Below are 17,952 nucleotides of genomic sequence, written 5' to 3' on the forward strand. Positions count from 1 at the left end.
AAGTCTATTTGAAAGAGAAGTTGCACCACTTGGTGACTTCTGTTTCTTCATTGTTTTGAAAAATAAACATGCCCATAGGAGAAGAGAGATCTCAAGTCACAGACAATGGCAAATACTCCTACAACAACTGCTTAAAGCTTCCTTATTTCAGAAAAGAAAGGAAGCATGTCAGAATATGCTCTTTTCATCCTGGAAGTTAAATTTCCTGCTACCCTATACAGCTGCAGGCAGTTGTCTTAAGAGATCTCAGAAGATCAAAAGCAGGTGACAGATGATGAGTGGTTTTGGCTGGCTGTTGCAGCACAGAGTTTGTAGTGGATTACCTGGAATTACCTTGGCCGACATACCTTTATAGTGCCTGAAGATGAAACCTAAATTGGCCTTCACCGACTTGGTGGGGCACCCTGAATCTTCATTATTTCTGTCTGTCTCGTCTCAGTCTCTTCATTTTAACACCACAAAACCAAACTTTTATATTATTCTTAACACTCCTTTAGCTTAGATCATGTTTTCCCATTCTTGTATGTCACGCAGGCCTGCCCCAGAGCTGCACTCACAGTTCTCTCAAGGAAACAGGCATCACCCAGTGGAAGTGTATTTCACATCTAAAGGCTACAGCCTCCACTGCAGCCTTAGAAGCCATATGTTGTCTAAATCCGCTGCCAGGATTCAACTAAGGGATAGGGACAGAAGAGGCCATGCAAAATGCTTTAGCAACTTATTTATTAGAGTCTAGTCTGTATTGACAATAGCAAGAATAAAATACAAAATTATAGGAGTAAAGTCAGTAAAATGGGATAGCAGACACACTGACAAACATAGAATCATAGAATCCTCTCTCTGACTCATTGTATAGAAAACACCATAGGCATAGTCTTTTATCTCATTACAATCTAAGAAACATCTTCTCAGTTGTTTCCACTGTCAGGAAAAGGTTTGGTGACTCATCAGGAGAGGAGGAAAAGGGGAAAAATCGTGATTTGCATAACCTGCAGAAGTTGCAAAACATTTCTTCTTAAGAGCTATGACCCATGCTTTTAAACCCCAAGTCCCCGGTAAGGTAATTCCAACTAAGGCTTGATCGTGAAACCCCCAAATTCAGTTATAAAACTCCCACTCACTTCCACTGGGCAAGGCTGGGGCTGCAGAGCCACAGGCCTTCTGGAGGTGTATGCTGTCAAGTACTTGAGATACCACAGTTAAGAAAGAGATTCTGTTTTACATGGCATAACACTGTAAATTTAAGTAATCCAGAGAGAACCTATAGGACTAATTCAACAACAAAGAGGAACAAAGCTTTTTCCCGGTGGTTTCAGCATGCATTCTCTAAAGGACACTGGCAAGTAACAGAATTAAAGAAAAAAAGAAGTCCAAAAGCTGATCAGTGGATAATAAAATGGTTCTTCCCCAAGAGACCTGCTTCCATTAGAAGAATATTCTCTTGAAGGGACGATAGTTTCACAGACCTTAAAAGCAATATTAGCGGACTGGAGATGAATAATTAATTAACTTGCAAACTTTCATACAAAGATTAAAGCAAAATGTTTTTATTGAAGTTTTCTACATACACAATGATACAGTGCAGCACTTACAAAGCAGATCGTTACATAAACTTTCCAAATATTGTGTATAAACAGCACAAATAAAGATTACGGAATCAATTTTGGCTTTCTTAACAAGTTCACTGGACAACACCTTCATTCTTGGCAATAATATTTTTTTGAGAATATCAGCATTTCACAAAAGACACTGTTATAAGTTGCTCTGATTCCCTGCCTAAGGGCACTCTTCCAACATGCAGCCTTAGGTGCACAGCTCTCAAACCACTGGCAGGTCAGCTTTGCATTGCAGTCTCAAAGACAATCACCTGCCAAGCAGCCCACAATGTCCTCTAAACAGTTCACAGACCCTGAAACTACCTTCCTGCTGGGACTTGTTGCTGCACAGTGAGGAGAGCAGACAGAATCCAAGATGTGATTTCCAGCTCTCTATTCAACGCTCAGCTTTGCTGACGTGACTTGTTCCCTGAGAAATCAGCAGAATTACAGTAAGAGAAAACTGATAATATCAGTCATGCTCTGTAGGATTTTGAACTGTAGACACAACTGATCTTTGTGTTCTGATTCAGTCTCTTCTCACCAGGTTCCCTTTTTCCCACCCAAACATAGAAAAAACTTTTAATTTACAAAACCTGTAATTCTCCAGGCCTGCTATCAAATGAAGACATGATTTTCATGGAGCAACGTATTTATTCATATTGTTTTCTCTAATAAAGGCTACTATCAAGAGGCATCTCTTTTTACCAGTTCCCATAAACACATGTTGATAACTGTGGAGCTGTATCTCAGCTGAACCAAGAGAGCAAAAGCACTTGCTCTGAGGTAATTTGCAACCTACTCATCACAAAACAAAATATAAAAAATAATAATTCCTGCCATCTTTGTGAGGACTCTGGCAAGGCTGACTTGTACTAAAAATCTATGAGGATAGAGAAGGGCTGGTTCTTGGTGCCATAAATGCCTGAGTTCTCACTCTATATCTGATCCAAAAATCAGAAAGTCTCCAATTTTGGACAAGACACCAATATTCTCATTGCAAAATGTGGGTGTGTAGAAGAAGGAGAATTTAATTCCTGGAAGCCACTCTGAAAATGGGCAATACAAAATTATTAGCAAGAGCAGGGGGCCTGGCCTTTTGGTCCAGTTGAGCAGAAGCACAGCTCCTTCCTGCTTCCATTGCCAAACATCAGCTCCAGAAAAGAGGAGAAATGAGTGCAGACAATTCTCACAACTAGATGACATGTTTCAAAATCAGGAGACAGCCAGAATGATGGGTAAAGAGCTGGTTTTATACATCTTTTAGAAATCAGAGTACAGGTGGATAATAAGAATATGCATTTTCTGAGTTTTGCATTCATGATTGACACACTTTTTATACGCTAATAATAATCTTAAGTTGCATTTCAGACCAGGCTTAAAGGTGAGTGGTGGGTGGTTAAATGACTTGCCTTGAAAGAGTTACAGGACTCCTAACTCCCACTGCCCTGCTCTGACCTCTGAGCTAAGCAGCTGAGACTCTGCAGTGCTGTTTTATCTTTCCTGAAGTGTCAGGAGTGACCCTACAGATCGTCTCCTCCTGTGGAAAGACAAGTTGGAAGAAACTGCTCAGCAGTCTTTCAGTTTTTCAAATCCCTTCAGCTCTGCTTAAACCAACACATACAGAATAACAACACAGTTTTTGGCGCTCTAATCCAGGGAATTTCCCACTTCAACATGCTCATGCGTGGGAGCCCATTTACTGAAAAAAGAGCAAGGAACATGCTGACAAAAAGGTAGCGGGTAGCGGGTCTTTCCAGGCTCCTGTTGATGAGATCCCGGCACTTCACAGTGACACTAAAGTGTGGTGAGCTCACACAAAGACACACAGCACTGGTTTCATTCCTCAGCATTTTCTCCCTGCTTTGCTAGGAAAAATAATGCTTTCTTAGTATTTTATTTAGGGTTTTGTTATCCCTGGTTCTTCTCAGGGCATTGTGCCACTTCATCAGGACAACCTAACCTGTTTCAGGGTAATGATAACATCAGAATGAGCTGTGACCACAGGCATGTTAGTTTGGGTATTAGTAGATTTGGCCTTCCACACAAGACTAGAGACCTCTTGTTGCTCTATCCAAAATTTAACAAGATCTGAAACAAAAGCAACAGAAATTTCTCCTTGCAAGAGCAGCAAAACTCATGTTTAATACAGACACTGAAGCTGCCCTGATTTCAGGTAACTGAGAATGCAACTTCAAAATTCTCTGGAAATTTGTAAGAGAGAATTCTAACAAATGTTCAGCTACCAACTCTCAAATTACTTCATACAACACTACAAATTAGTAATTTTTTATAATTAATGACAATCTTCGTTTCTTTAAGTAAAGAGCCTCTCTCAAGCAAAAGATTACACAATAATGATCATTTGAAGCACTAATTCAGATATTTATTGCTAACACTCTATTGGAAAGAATGGTAAAGCACAATCCTTTCTGGCATCTTGTTAGTCTTTTTGGCTTCTGAGCATACAAGATGGTTGTGTTCAGACTTCATGATGAAAAACTGAAATCGTCTTTGTAAGTGAATGTTGAAAAACCCCTAAATCCTGGGGATTTTATTGTGAGTAAGGTGAGCTTATTTATGTCCAGATCTTCAATTAGTATACACCTCCAAATAGTTGAAGGGCAAGTGAAACATGAAACTTGAAGAACAATATATAATTTATTGGATTCTTGGATTTTCAAAAGGGTATTTTCTGCCATGCAAGTCTAACTTCTCACCACATTAAAAAGCTGTACTTGCATTTTTGCACTCAAATTAAAAATGGATCATATTCTTCCCAACTTCTACCCGTAATTCAGAAGGCCAAAACAAAAATGAGGATGGACATTTTTTGAACCAAGCAAGATCATGTCCACCCAAAAACAGAGCTTTGTGCTGTCAGACTGCAAGAGAGTGGTTGGTCAACCCAGAAAGATCCCTTGAGTAAGGAGCAGCTCCTACTTCACGCCAGCCACTGTGAGTACAAATACTGGAACCTATCCTTCCCAGAGCAAGGCAAAGTGAGAGGGAAGCACACTCTGCTCACCTGTCAACTGCAAGCAAGTGCACCATATGCATTTTGATGCACTGCTGCTGAGAACAGATGTAATGGCTCACTGTAGTATCCATTTATATCAAACTCCCACTTGATTTGACATAATAGGCAGAGGAGACCAACAGAAACTCAAACCAGAACCAGTGTTTACGTCCCATCACTTCTGTGATCTGGACAAAAGAAGCACTTTTGCAAAGGTTCAGTACCAGCAGCTCCTTGTAACTAGTACATTTTCACACCACCCTAAGGGCACTGCTGCCAGGAAATCACCCAGCAAACAGAGAAGCCTCTTCTGCCTCTGTCAGAGATGCTTGGGAAAGCTCCCACTAAGAATCAATAGTTTTGCACAAACAAAAACTGAACACACTACTGCAGGACAGCAATCTCCCAGTGACACCTCTTCAAATGCAAAAAAGGCAGAGTAACTCAAAGCAGTCCAAAAAACCCTCAAGCACTTGACTGAAGCAATGATGAAGGACACTTCTCAAAAAGTTCCCTCTTCCAAGAACTAGGAATAAATTTCCTCTATGCTTTCCTCCAAAGAACTAGAAGTCCACTTTTTTGCTCTCAAAGACTAGGAATCAGTGGTTTGGTTGCACTCTGGGATGAGTTATGGAACAAACCACTGGACAGAGCAACAAAGATTCAGCGTTATTTGCTTGTGACAATGTGCCATTTCCTTTCATTTCCTCACCCCTAGCTACATTCTCACCAGAGGGGACAGGCAGGCAATAACAGTGACTGCTGCAAATCTGTAAAGCAAGGGGACCCCCTGCACTTCTGATTTTAAATCCACTTTCATTTGGCAGTAAGCTTTTCTATTACAGTATATTCTGTGCTCTCACAGCACATAGCATTTTAATTTTCTACATAACTCAAGTAGATAATTACAGATTATATTTAATTATCTTAAATCTAAGTAAGAGCTTATGGTGAGCAAAGGAGGTGAACTTTTCACACTGAAGTGCTGGGCACACAGTAAGAAGGTGGTTTTTGAGCTGATTCAACTTGGGAATGAAGAAAGCAGTACTTGTCATATCTTGCCTCTGACTTGGGAGGAAAAGTGATGTAAGTGGTTACAGAGCAAGCTCTCTTCCACCAGACCCTTTATGATTTTTAAGCTCTCACCAGGAGTATGGCTCAAAATCCCCAAAAATCTGCATTCCAGATAACCTCCTCCCATTATTGTTGACTTTGGGATTGTGACAAAAACAAGACAGAAACTTTCTAAACTGAAAAGTGGATTTGCATTATAAGACTGTTTGAAATAGGCTCACTCTCATGAACATGTGTAGTGATGGAAAAGTCCCAGCACTTAGAGAATGAGGCAATAAAATCAAAGCAGACAACAAATCAGAGAATGTTTAAAGATAGAACAAAAATAGAAACACCAATTATTTTTCTGTTTGTACTTCTGAATTTTTTCCCCTCAAGGGATTTTGATACTTTCCATTTAAATAAAAAACAAAACCATATCAGAGCTAATTACAAAATTATAGGACACCAGGACTGCGAAACAAAAAAAAAAAAAGATCAAGTTCTGTGTGTGGTTTTTAAAAGCTCCAGTTTCTGTGCTCCAAGGTAGTACCAAGTTAGTGACAATTGTGGGACACATTTGTGGGGGTGCTGTGATGAATTCCTGCCTTAACACCCCTCTGGGGCTCTGGGTCTTTGCAGGGAGTTCATGAAGAGAAGTACACACAATTGCAGCTGACTGCAGCTAAACTCTGGTTTTATGGCTCAGAAGCAAAAGGAATGCAGGAATCATTCTGCCAAAGTAAATTATGTGAAGTGGCAACTGTGCTCTACAACTGTACAAAAAAAGGGCAAAGAAATCAACGCTGATGAGTCAGATCCTAAACACTTGAAATTAGACTGGATCTCTAAAGCAAAGATAGCAAGACAAATCTGACGATGACAAATGACTGTAAAATAAAATTTGATCAATCAGCATGCTCCAGGTACATGCCTTTGCCAAGAAGTTTCTAAGTTTCTAGACTGAGAGGGTTAGATTCCCTGCCACCCTAGACTTATGGCAATCTTCTGCTCTGTTACAAGGCAAGCGCAGGATGGTTTTAAAACCATTTCTAAATCACATTTAAACCTTTTTCACCCTCACTGTCCAGACACAAATGAATACCCAAGGCAAAGATCAATGAGTCTGTGCTGTACCTTCCATCACAGTGATAAGAAGCTGACTGTAAAAAAAAAAAAAAAATAAAAATGCAAGAACTGAAGTGTCAGAGTAAGCCATTCTCTCTTTTCCACCAAAGTACAGTGCACATGTTTATAGGACCATCTCTCATTTTCTCCCTAAAAAACACAATTCAAAGTTGAAAAATGGATCCCTCTCTTACAGTTAGCCTTTTCCCATAACTTGCAGATATTTCCACTGTTATAGCTCCACTGTGACCTGTTTTTATTATGTTCTGGAATCAGCTCAGCATGTTTTAGTCTCACCTGATTTCTTAAGGCCTTGGGAGTTCCGTTGGAGAGGGAGTGGCAACACAGCAAGTGATGGCATTTTCTTAAACCAAGCAGAATGCACAAACCCTTATTTGTCTATTTAAGAACTGCCAGTCCTTGAAACTTGTTCTTTAACAGCATGTCTAAACATGCTGACTGTTCAAAACCCTGGTGCACATAGAAGCTCTCAGCTTGCTTCTTAAAAGCACGGATGATTTTTCAACATGCTTGTTTATCTGCCCTGGAATATCAGAGCAATAAACTCTGTGGAACTAATTCTGCCAAAGCTTTCCAAGTTTTCCTGTTTACATGCACACAATTTGGGAAGGGTTAAAAATTACTTCTGTGAACTGTGATGCTTAGTTTTTAAGATATCTGGGGCATTCTGCATTTGGCAACTTCCAAGTCTGGAATTCTGGTTTGGAAAAGTTGTTGTAAAATAGGCTCGTTCCTTTTCTGCTCTGACAAGTCAGAAAACCTTACAAGGTCACTGTATACTTTACTGAAATACTCTATACCCAGAAAGAAAATAACCAAACTGGAAGTAAAAAAGTCCCAAGTCCTGGCTGCACACTAACACAGGATACAGCCAAGTCTGCTTTCCCTGTTTCACATATAAATCAACCTCTAGGTCACATAAAGCCTCATCAAATAGACTCAAGAATAAACACCTAATAGGAACAGAAAAATAATAGGACTAATTCTGATTTCAAACTCTGTCTAAAGAGTGTTCAGGCCTCTGAGGGGTCTCATCTCTGGCCAGCAACTGGGTGCCATCCTCCTGTCAAGACAGCTACAGCCACCTAGTTTAACTTTCTGCAAACTTCTCCTCCATAAGCAAAAAGCTGAAGCAATGGCATAATATCAGCACACCACGCTAAGAAAGCTTATCTGTTCCCTGAAGGGCACTTTCTGTGCATGTTTCTAAAACATGGGTGAAGCAGTCTGACAGCTTTTTGCTTGTTACTGTATTACTCTTACAGTGATATGACTAGAGAAATGTGCCCTTGTTCTTCATCTTTAACTTCATTTTATAAGTTTTACCCTCTCTCCTTTGTCCATTAGAAGAGTGAATTTCCACCTGCCTAGGTCTCCAAAGACCTCTGTGCCTCAAATTTGGACTATTTTTCCAACACAATCAAGGGTATTATCATCCTCTGTGAACTTTCCAGTCACTTAGTTATGCAATTGCACCCCAACAGTTGTCTGTCTCTCACCCATACACTGACATTCATTACAACCTTTGAAGACGGTCAAAACAGTTTTCCTACCAAAAGCTACACTTTTTTTTCTTTTGTAAGAAGCACTAATAATATCTCTCACAACACATGACTTTTATGTAAACAACTGAAAGGAAAAAAAAAATCAGATGCAGGATTTTTTTTCAGCACCTGAAAAAGCAGAAAAGAGAAGGAACAGTTGCTAAGTGAAAGATGACATTAAGGTGCCAAAGCAAGGCAGAGAGAAGGAAACACACAGACAGTCTCTGCTTTCTCAAATACTACAAATACATGCTCAGGTGATATGTAATACTGGATATGTTCAGAAGGAATAGTTAGTAGACTTACAGCACAGCTTCTGTATCAGGACAGACTGAGAGTACAAACAGCAGTTCAGAAGCTGCCACTGCCTGCCATGACTTATACTGACCTATAAGTGAGCTGATATCCCTCATACCATCGTGTACAGACCAGGCAAACCTATACCACAGACCACAGCTGCACTGCCTGACGTGCACAGATACACTCCATGTTTTGGTGTCTCCATGGTGAGAGGAGCAAAGGATCATAACTACAGATAAAATAACATAAAATACACAGATTAAGAGTCTACCCTGTACATGTTGAGTATACAACATGTCTCTTCTTTGGAGGCTGCACCCTGTATCTGGAGGAAAGATTTCAAAGTTTACACCCCCAGCCTCTCTTATCATCATAATTTTCTTTAGAGGCTCTGACCTTGTGGAATGCAAAATAAATTCCAGCTATGATGACAAACATGACCCTTGGTACACTTTCCAGTGTGCATAGATGTGGCTGGATGCCAGATGCCCACCAGATGCTCTGTCACTCCCCCTCCTGAGCTGGACAGGGGAGAGAAACATAGTAAAAAGCTCACGGGTCGAGATAAGGACAGGAAGCGATTCTTCACCAATTACACTAACATCATTTGGGGAAAAAAGGTGAGTAATTAATTATCGGTCAAATATGAGTAGGATAATGAGAAATAAAACCTTAAAAACACCATTCCCTCCACCCCGTCCTACTTTCTGGGCTCAACTTTACTCCCAATTTTCTCTACCTCTTTTCCATCAGCAGCATTGGGTCCTCGGGAGTTGGGACTGCAGTCAGTTCATCGCACGCTGTTTCTGCCGCTCCTTCCTCCTCAAGGGGAGGACTCCTCTCACTCTTCTCCTCCTCCGGCATGGGGTCTCTCCCACAGGAGATAGTTACACTCTTCTCCTGCTCCGGCATGGGTTCTCTCCCATGGGAAACAGTAACACTCTTACCCTGCTCTGGCATGGGGTCTTGGGAGACAGTTATACTCTTCCCTTGGTCTGGCATGGGGTCTCTCCCCCGGGAGACAACTCTCCACAAACTTCTCCATGGTGGTTCCTTCCCAAGGTTGCAGTTCTTCATTAACTGCTCCAGTGTGGGTCCCTTCCAAAGGGTGCAGTTCTTCAGGAATAGCCTGCTCCAGCGTGCGTTCCCCCCAAGATCCCAGGTCCTGACAGCAAACCTGCTCCAGAGTGGGCTCCTCTCTCCACGGGTCCACAGGTCTTTCCAGGACCCTGCTCCAGCATGGGCTTCCCACGGGGTCACAGCCTCCTTTGAGCACCCACCTGCTCTGGCATGGGGTCCTCCATGGGTTGCAGGTGGATGTCTGCATCCCCATGGACCTCCATGTCCTCCTGCAAGGACAGAGCCTGCTTCCCCACAGGCTGCAGGGGAATCTCTACTCCGGCTCATGGAGCACCTCCTCCCCCTCCTTCTGCACTGACCTTGGTGCCTGCAGGGCTGTTTCTCTCATATTCTCACTCTTCTCTTCTTTGGCTACATTTGCTCCTGCAGAGGAAATGTTTCCCCCCTTAAATACATCATCCCAGAGGCGCTGCCACCACCACTGATGGGCTCGGCCTTGCCCAGCAGCAGGTCCATCTTGGAGCCATCTGGCATTGCCTCTGTCGGACATGGGGGGAAGCATCCAGCAGCTTGTCACAGAAGCCACCTCTGTAGCCTCTCTGCTGCCAAAACCTTGCCAGTGTAATGGATTTATTCAGATTAAGAAGAAATAACATACTTTGCTTGAATTTATTAGGAAATTTTTTTTCATTCCCTCTTATTCACTTTCTTTAAATATCTATGCATCAGGGTTAGATTTTCTTCTGGTTTGTGTCAGCATAAATCACGACTTACTAAAGAGAAGTTACTAAAGATGCAAACTGATGCAAAACGTATTGCAGGAAGATTTAAGGTATTGACCTGGCGCAAATGTACACTTACAAAGAACAAAGTTTCATCTAAAAGCATTTCCATTGAAAATTAAATTATACCGCTATATCTGACTGGTTACTGCATGTTTCATTCTATTCATTTAGCTAAACAAGTCAGGAAAGTGAGGAAATGTGTTGGGCATATCCACTACTGACCATCATGCGAAAAAAATTGGCTTAACAAGAGTTATTGGGTTTTTTTTTTTAGTTGCATGCAGCTTTGAAAAACTCCTTGATCTATTTATTCCCCAATCTGTTGGCATACACACATAAACTGAAAAAGAAAAAAAAGAAGAAATAAAGAAAAAGAAAAAAAAAACCAAGCTGTGACTTGCAATGCTTGTTGCTATCATGCTTATTTACCTAAGAGTCCAGACAAGGCCAAATTTAACTTGACCAAGGGCTACATCTGGCCCTAATTCAGTTTCACTGAATATTAACAAAAGAACAATCAGCCAGTACTCGAGCACTGCCCACACCAATATTCAGAAACATGATCTAAAGGAAACTTTCCAAAAGATTCAGACATTGGCTTCTCTCTGCTTTTTGCTGCCCATAACCGTCATCGGGAGCAGAGTTAGGTCAGGGAAAGACACTCCCCATTACTTTCTTCACTGTGATCAAGGGTAACATAAACGTGTCTATTACTCATCCAGCTGAAATGAGCCTCCCAGACCAGATTTCATCACCACACCTACAAGGGCTGTGGGATCTCAAGCCTAAATTTGGAATCAGGATATCATCTGGGGGATTTATATATCCTTTATAAACATTTCATTCTTACAAGACCTTGGCTTCTTATAAAACTGTGGATTTAGTTTTACACCCTTCTGTTGGCCTATTAGGTTTATAAGGAGCTGGCCAATACATTTTTACTTTTCCCTTTACTTTTTACTTCTTATAAGAGAATTTGTATGTATCATAACCCTAACAATGAAAATGTTTTGCTACCACTGACATGCAACAGGAATGCTGCACAGTAATAAGAAACTGCAAGTTTTACTCAATTTAGGGCAACTAAACTTTAACTTAGAGCAACTAAAAGCAAATAGATATTTCTCCTGTCACCCATCCTTTCCTTCCAGGACAGAGCCAAAAATAAGCTTCATGTCACTACAGGAAGCTACACAGATAGCATCAGGCACAACAGGAAGAAAAGGAAAATGCTGTGGCGCAAGCGAGGCAATACCAACACCTGTGTATACGGCAGCAAGAAAAACCAACTAGTGACATTTATAAGCTCATCAGCTGTGACAATATTTGCTCTCCAAAGACTACGATACTATCAACAAACTCCTTACAGTAATCCACGGGCTCTCAAATAACGAGTATTTGAATCAACAAATTGAAGCCCAGATTCTAACCTAAGTTACACCCCTCAGAACCTCACAGAGTTTGACCCACAATACTGATTTTTTCCTAAAAAGCACAAACCTGTGACTTCTGGTATTTATTCAGTGGAAAAAAAATGCAAGCTGTCTCATAACCCAGAAAGCATATTATAAAAAAAAAAAAAAAAAACAAAACCAAAAACAACCAACCAAACAAAACCCAACCAACAAACAGATCACCAAAAAACCCTGAAACAAGGCATCAAAACCAACACAACACAAAAAAATGTGCCACCAGCACTGCATGTTACACCGCGTTTCCATCTCAGCAATTAGCCAGCAGTTAGAAAATTATAGTCATATTCAACCTAGGTGTAAACAGCTGTGGCCTCTCTAATGGACTAACACTTTCTATACAATAAAACCAAATCTAGCTTAGTATATCCAAAGTATGCATCCCAAGTGTGCCAGAACAAAGTGTGCCATTCCTCATTCCTCATCCAAAGGCATATCTGAGGGCAATGGCATGATGAGGGCAAATGCATAGTATGATTACTGCTGCATAACTTAAAAATCGCCTTTAAGAATTAAAGAGGAAAAAATGGAATCTCGTCAAACTAGACAAGAAACAGGCATTTAGCCATGCAGAGAGATTAGGTTCTGTCTGAGAGCAAGAGGGATAGCAGGAGGAGGGGAAGAGAAGGGCTGTAAAAATGAGTTTTAGTCCACAAAGTTGCTAGTCCTACACCAGAGCTGCATACTCTGGCAATTAAAGCCAGTCCTATAGCTACCTTCAGTAAGCAGAAGGCTGGTGTTGAGTTCCTGCCTATGAGCAGAAAGTCCCCCTCCTGCAAAACTGGTTATGGGAAATGCGAAGCCTCTGACAAGCACACAGCTATCCACCACTGCAGTCACTTCAGCCTACCCAGACTTACTCAGAAGCTCTTCCCTCCTGGAAAGGTACAGAATGGAGACATAGGCATTCTTCCTTCAGCCCCGCATGCCTTGCTGTAGCCTCTGCCTGCTTCCCTTGTCAAGCAGCAAATGACACAGCCTGAGTGTGTTTGTCAAAGCTCTATCCCTTTGTATGCTTAAAGGGAGGAAGCTGACATTAATGTTTAACAAAGCTAACAGTAGCAAAGCCTTTCTCTGCAATCTCACATGCTGGCTTTGAAGGCACCGGTGCGTGAGAAATTTGGCAAGAAGTTTGCTCCTGGTAGCCCACAGCTTGGAAAAAATAGCGTTTCTCAGGTTTTTGTTTTAAAGTTGCAGGGAGCAACAGTTTACAATAAATTCCTAAACCTCTAAACAGAGGCGATCCAGCTGCCTGTTGCTAAAGAAATCATAAAAGCTGTATCAGGTACCAAACCACATGCACACAGACACAGTGAGGAAGCCTGCCAGGCTCAGTACGCATCCTGAAGTCCACATGGGTGACCGTACTGTTTGACAGGAAAGGGAGAGGTTAAAAATCCACATTAAAATGCCTTTAGGCCTCTGCCAACAGTTTCAAATGGACACAGGCTATCTGCCATCTCCCCTGTTTGCCTATGTTGACATAATTCCCAAAATCGGCAGCAAACCAAGGGGGCAGAGGTTTCACATGAGAGCAGTCTGATTCCTGGGCATTTGTTCAGTTGCCTGGACAGACAAGTCCTCTTGGCCTCAGCTGCCGCAAGGCCCTGCCGCTGCTCCCTGGGCTGAGCATCCTGCTGCTCATGCAGAAGGGGAGCCAGCTGGAGATACCTACACTGTGATAACAGGAGGATTAACCAACGCTCCCCTCACCTGAATGTCACCAGTACTGCCCCAGCCCAGCCCACAGGAGCCCCCTGCACCTGCCTGCCAGCATTCGCTGGAAAAGGACCTTGTGAGGTTTTGCTAGCAAAATTTGGAGCATAAAGCATTTCTCTGTTACTGCCACCTCAGTGAATTGTGTTTTCATAGTTCAAATAGTTACGTTGTTACCCGTAAACAGCTTACATCTGAGAAATGGTGATGCCAGGTGAGCTTTAGCCTATGAATTCAAAATGAAAAATACCATTTCCATCTATTAGCTGCTGTTAATTGTTTGTCACAAAGATGTACAGCCACAGTATTGTAGATGACCTACGCTGAAGAAGTCACCTTGCTTTGCAGACCTATCACTTTCTTTCTACAGCTAAAGAGAGAAGAAAACAAATTAATACTTGTCACTTACTCCAGCATTTTTCTACAGCTCCATCATAATAAAATATTAACACACATTTGCATTAAAGCTCATTGTAAATATGATAAGCATAAAATATTTTCTTTATAAAAATATTGCTTTCAAAGAGCTTCAGGAGCAATATATGGGCACTCTGGACAAAATTCCCATATCTGGATAATGGGAAACTTGCAAGATATTTAGGCTCCCAAAAAAACCAATCAGGCTGTTACAGGAACTGACATTCCCATTGACTACAATATCGTTTTATGGGTTGACTCAATAAATCAATTCATATTTTTTATGTGCTATTTGACTATTAGGAACATCATATCTTTTACAACTGTTATATTTAGTTGTGCTTTCAGCACTGAAGTTATCCTACCAGATTCCTGCACATTGCTGCCTGTCGTTCAAAAGCTCCAGGGAGCCACATTCCCTTGTGGCACAGTGCCAGTTCTATATGCAGGAGCTGGCCAAAATGGAAATAACCTCGGAGTGCATGATGTGAATCGTGACAAAAGTTTTGAAAAAGTCTCCCAGGAACTATGGGCATTTTTGCATGTATATATTGTAATAATATGAATGGCACCTGTGTATTTCCATTAGGTCTTATCTTCCTGCTTGCAGAAAAAAATCTTACAGTTTCTTTTGCTTTTAAAGGCCATTTGCTGTTCATGTTTGTTCCTCAAGGGCAAATGTAAGGATGACAGTTGGTGTAGAGACTGAATCAAGCACTGAGCTAATTCCCAGTTTCATGACACAATAGCACCTGGTAAATAGTGAATATGCTATTTAAAGAATGAAATCTGTGAGGATGCTAAGTTGGTGCGCTTCTTGCTTTGTTTTTCCAAGCATACATGTTTCTTTTCCAGTTCGGGAATAAACATACAATATCTGTCTCATTACATTCAGATTTTCCTTTCAAATTCACTCCTTACAAATTTTGCTATTTCTTCTTCTAATGTTCTGTTCTGCCCAAGTGGAAAATATCTTTTTAGGATAACTGAACAGTGCAGCAAACTGGTAAGACAACACAGACTCTTATTTCTAAACCACTGATTCAAATTTGGACTGATTAGGGTAAAGAATGGAAATTGTTCTCCCACACTGATGGCTTCTCAACAGCTCAAGTGTAAAGAGATGAGTGTCCTAGACAGCTCCTCATGGCCAGACATTCACAGAACAAGGAATATCATTAGCAGTGCTCATGACTTGCATCTTTGTTGGTCTTTTCAGTGAGATTACCAGCATCTTCCTGGTCCAGAAGGCAACAGTTTCATTACAAAGAACAACTTCCTCCAGAAAAATGGAATTATTGGCATTATAATGTAAAAATATTATGCACTTGACTACTATGCTATGTTCCCTGAGGACATCTGTCCCACATTTTATCGCCATCCAAAAGACAAATTCACACAAGACTTGTGCTCTGATTCTCTGACAGTGCACTGGTGAAGTCTCCTTTAAGTGTTTTATCATATATCTTTCTCATTGCTTTTATTCACTACATTTTACTGCAGTAAAAGCACTAGAAAGATATCAGAAATATTTCCAAAACCATGCTGTTGTAATTGTTTTCTGCAAAAATATATAAGTTAATTCAGGTCTTAGTACCACTGAGTACACTAATGTAAATATGGTGATTAAACAAATAAAGATTGCAGTGTTAATCTAAGTAGTCTTTGTACTGCAAGACTTGCAGTTTCCAGTGTTTTGGGCAAATATAAACTAATAGAAGGGGAAAGGTAATTTTAATGATAAGGTATGATTTGCTGCATATAAAAGCATAAAGCATTCAAAGTGTCGTGAGAATTATAATACAATGGAAAGTAATTCACCAGAGTAAATTCCTGCAGACTCCAAGTAATAATAAATCCAACTTGATCTGAAGTTGTGTGAAGCAAAATTCAATCAAAATTTTAGGGTTTATTGGGGGTTTTTTTCTTAAAAACCTGTACAAATGGGAGGGATATATTAATAAAACTTCCCTCTAAGAAAAAGTTATTTGTTTGACTGACAAGTGCATATAAAGTTATGTTTCTTCCTGAGTGGATTTCTAAAATTAGAGTGAAACAAACCAGCAGCAATAGAAATGGAATAGTAATACTCCCTATCCCCTACCAACTCTTTGGGGAAGCCAAAAGGATGTATCTAAAAGTAGGTCTATTTGTTCAATTCTCTCAATCTAATTAGAAGCTAGTATCTCACCTTACAAACCATTCCTCTCTTATATCTCTAGATCACTGTACTTACAATGATATTTCTCCAACCCTGCCTAAGTGATTTCCAGGGATTTTCAGTATGCCCTCTGATCCGCCACCCCGAGGTCGCTGCTGAGCAGTGCGAGGGAGGGGAACATTCCGCCTCAGACCGTCGGAAATCAGCAGGCCACCGGTGCCGAGATAAAGGACAGCAACGAAGTCAAACCCCACATTCAAACTCTTCCCAGTTTCAGGGTCATTTGGACCAGCATTCGTACTTGTTCCCACTGCAGATGTTTCTGTTCCTGATGACAGTAGGTGCCCTCCCAACTGATGCACCTCCAGCCGTACAGGGTAAATAACAGCTCTTATTCCCTCCTGAACCAAATGTAACTTTGCACTGCTGGGAACTGACCTGCTAAACATTTTTCAGCTGCATGGTTCAAGCTGTTTCTGCTTGTAAAGGAGAACAATACTCGCTAATAGATTTCACATCAGTTATTCAGTTTTCACAGTTGTTTGGCTGAGGTTTCTTTGAACTGTTTTCTAAACCTCAATGATTTAAACAACAACAACAAAAAAGCTGTGTCTCATCATGGCTCCAATAACTTAGCATATTGTTAGTCTTAGAATTTTATTAAATCACTATTCTTCCTATTCTCAAGCTCACTGTCAAAATATTAAAACTTGATTATTTTCTAAAGTAACAAACATTTTCTGCAGGTTTTGTTTCACAAGTTCATGAAGAGCTTGAAGTGTTCTCTCTAGTATTTCTGAGCAGTAGACAAATACTTTTGGCAGAAAAATCCATTTCAGCAGTTCAGTGTGAAGTGCCTCGTTGCCTTGAGCCACACTCATCTGCCAGGAGTTCTCCTGCAGCAGAGCCAAGAGATCCCAGCCCAGGCAGCATAGAGAGGATGGGACACATCAAGAGCACATGAGCTGAACTCACACCACTGGCCTCTTGGAGCTCTAACAAAGTCCCCCAGGGCTTCTCTGACTGGGAAAACTGGAAGATGTTTTAGCCCACCTGACAGGGCAATTGAAGCTTTTATTTTAAAATATGTGAAATGAAGACTTGGCTTCCTGCTTTATGCACACATAACTCACTCTCCTTTCCAAGCTGGTCTCACTCCTCTCTCATCAGAATGCATTGGAAAAAAAAAAGACCAAAACTTGCACACCCAAATATGCACAAAACCACTAACTTATCAAACTCCATACAAATCTCCCAAAAGTTGTAAACAACCAGCAACCAGTTTTCTGTTCCTGTTTTCTGCATCTACATCTGCATGTCTCCTCCAGAGAAAGATTTTCACTGAGACACATCACTCTTGTGATGTTTTGATAAGCATTTCAGCACACAGTTGAGGCAGCAGCAAACACACCAGCATTTTTTCCCTGTAGCACACCATTATAATGCAAACTGAATCGGCATCCAAACAACCCACTGAACTTTCTGTTAAGTATGGCTTAAGAAGAATAGCACAGATCTCCACAGCGATCTGTTACCAATGTCTTAAGGAGACTCTTTTAAACCATGCAACTAAATGTAGAGCCCACGCAAAGAGCACTTTTCACCTCTAATGAAATGTAGCCTTTCACCTGTAATTGAAATGTAGACATCCGCAAGGGAAA

The 17,952-nt window shown here is 40.9% G+C and overlaps 1 protein-coding gene across 8 annotated transcripts in view; it reads right to left on the bottom strand.

Moving 5' to 3' along the window:
• ST5 (suppression of tumorigenicity 5) overlaps window positions 1-17,952 on the bottom strand; it is a 172,761-nt gene that overhangs the window by 71,976 nt on the left and 82,833 nt on the right. For 2 of the 8 annotated variants that reach the window (XM_017810365.1, XM_017810354.1), the window contains exon 1: window positions 9,400-10,154. The exons of 5 other annotated variants lie outside the window; for them this stretch is intronic. In XM_017810365.1, the coding sequence (XP_017665854.1) occupies window positions 9,400-10,067 (668 nt within the window). In that variant the 5' untranslated portion in view covers window positions 10,068-10,154. Of the gene's footprint in view, window positions 1-9,399; window positions 10,155-17,952 lie in introns of those variants that run through there. One more of the 8 variants, XM_017810406.1, reaches the window with a different exon arrangement.

Source organism: Lepidothrix coronata, unplaced genomic scaffold (assembly GCF_001604755.1).
Source record: "Lepidothrix coronata isolate B3197 unplaced genomic scaffold, Lepidothrix_coronata-1.0 Scaffold1, whole genome shotgun sequence".
Lineage (NCBI taxonomy): Eukaryota > Metazoa > Chordata > Aves > Passeriformes > Pipridae > Lepidothrix > Lepidothrix coronata.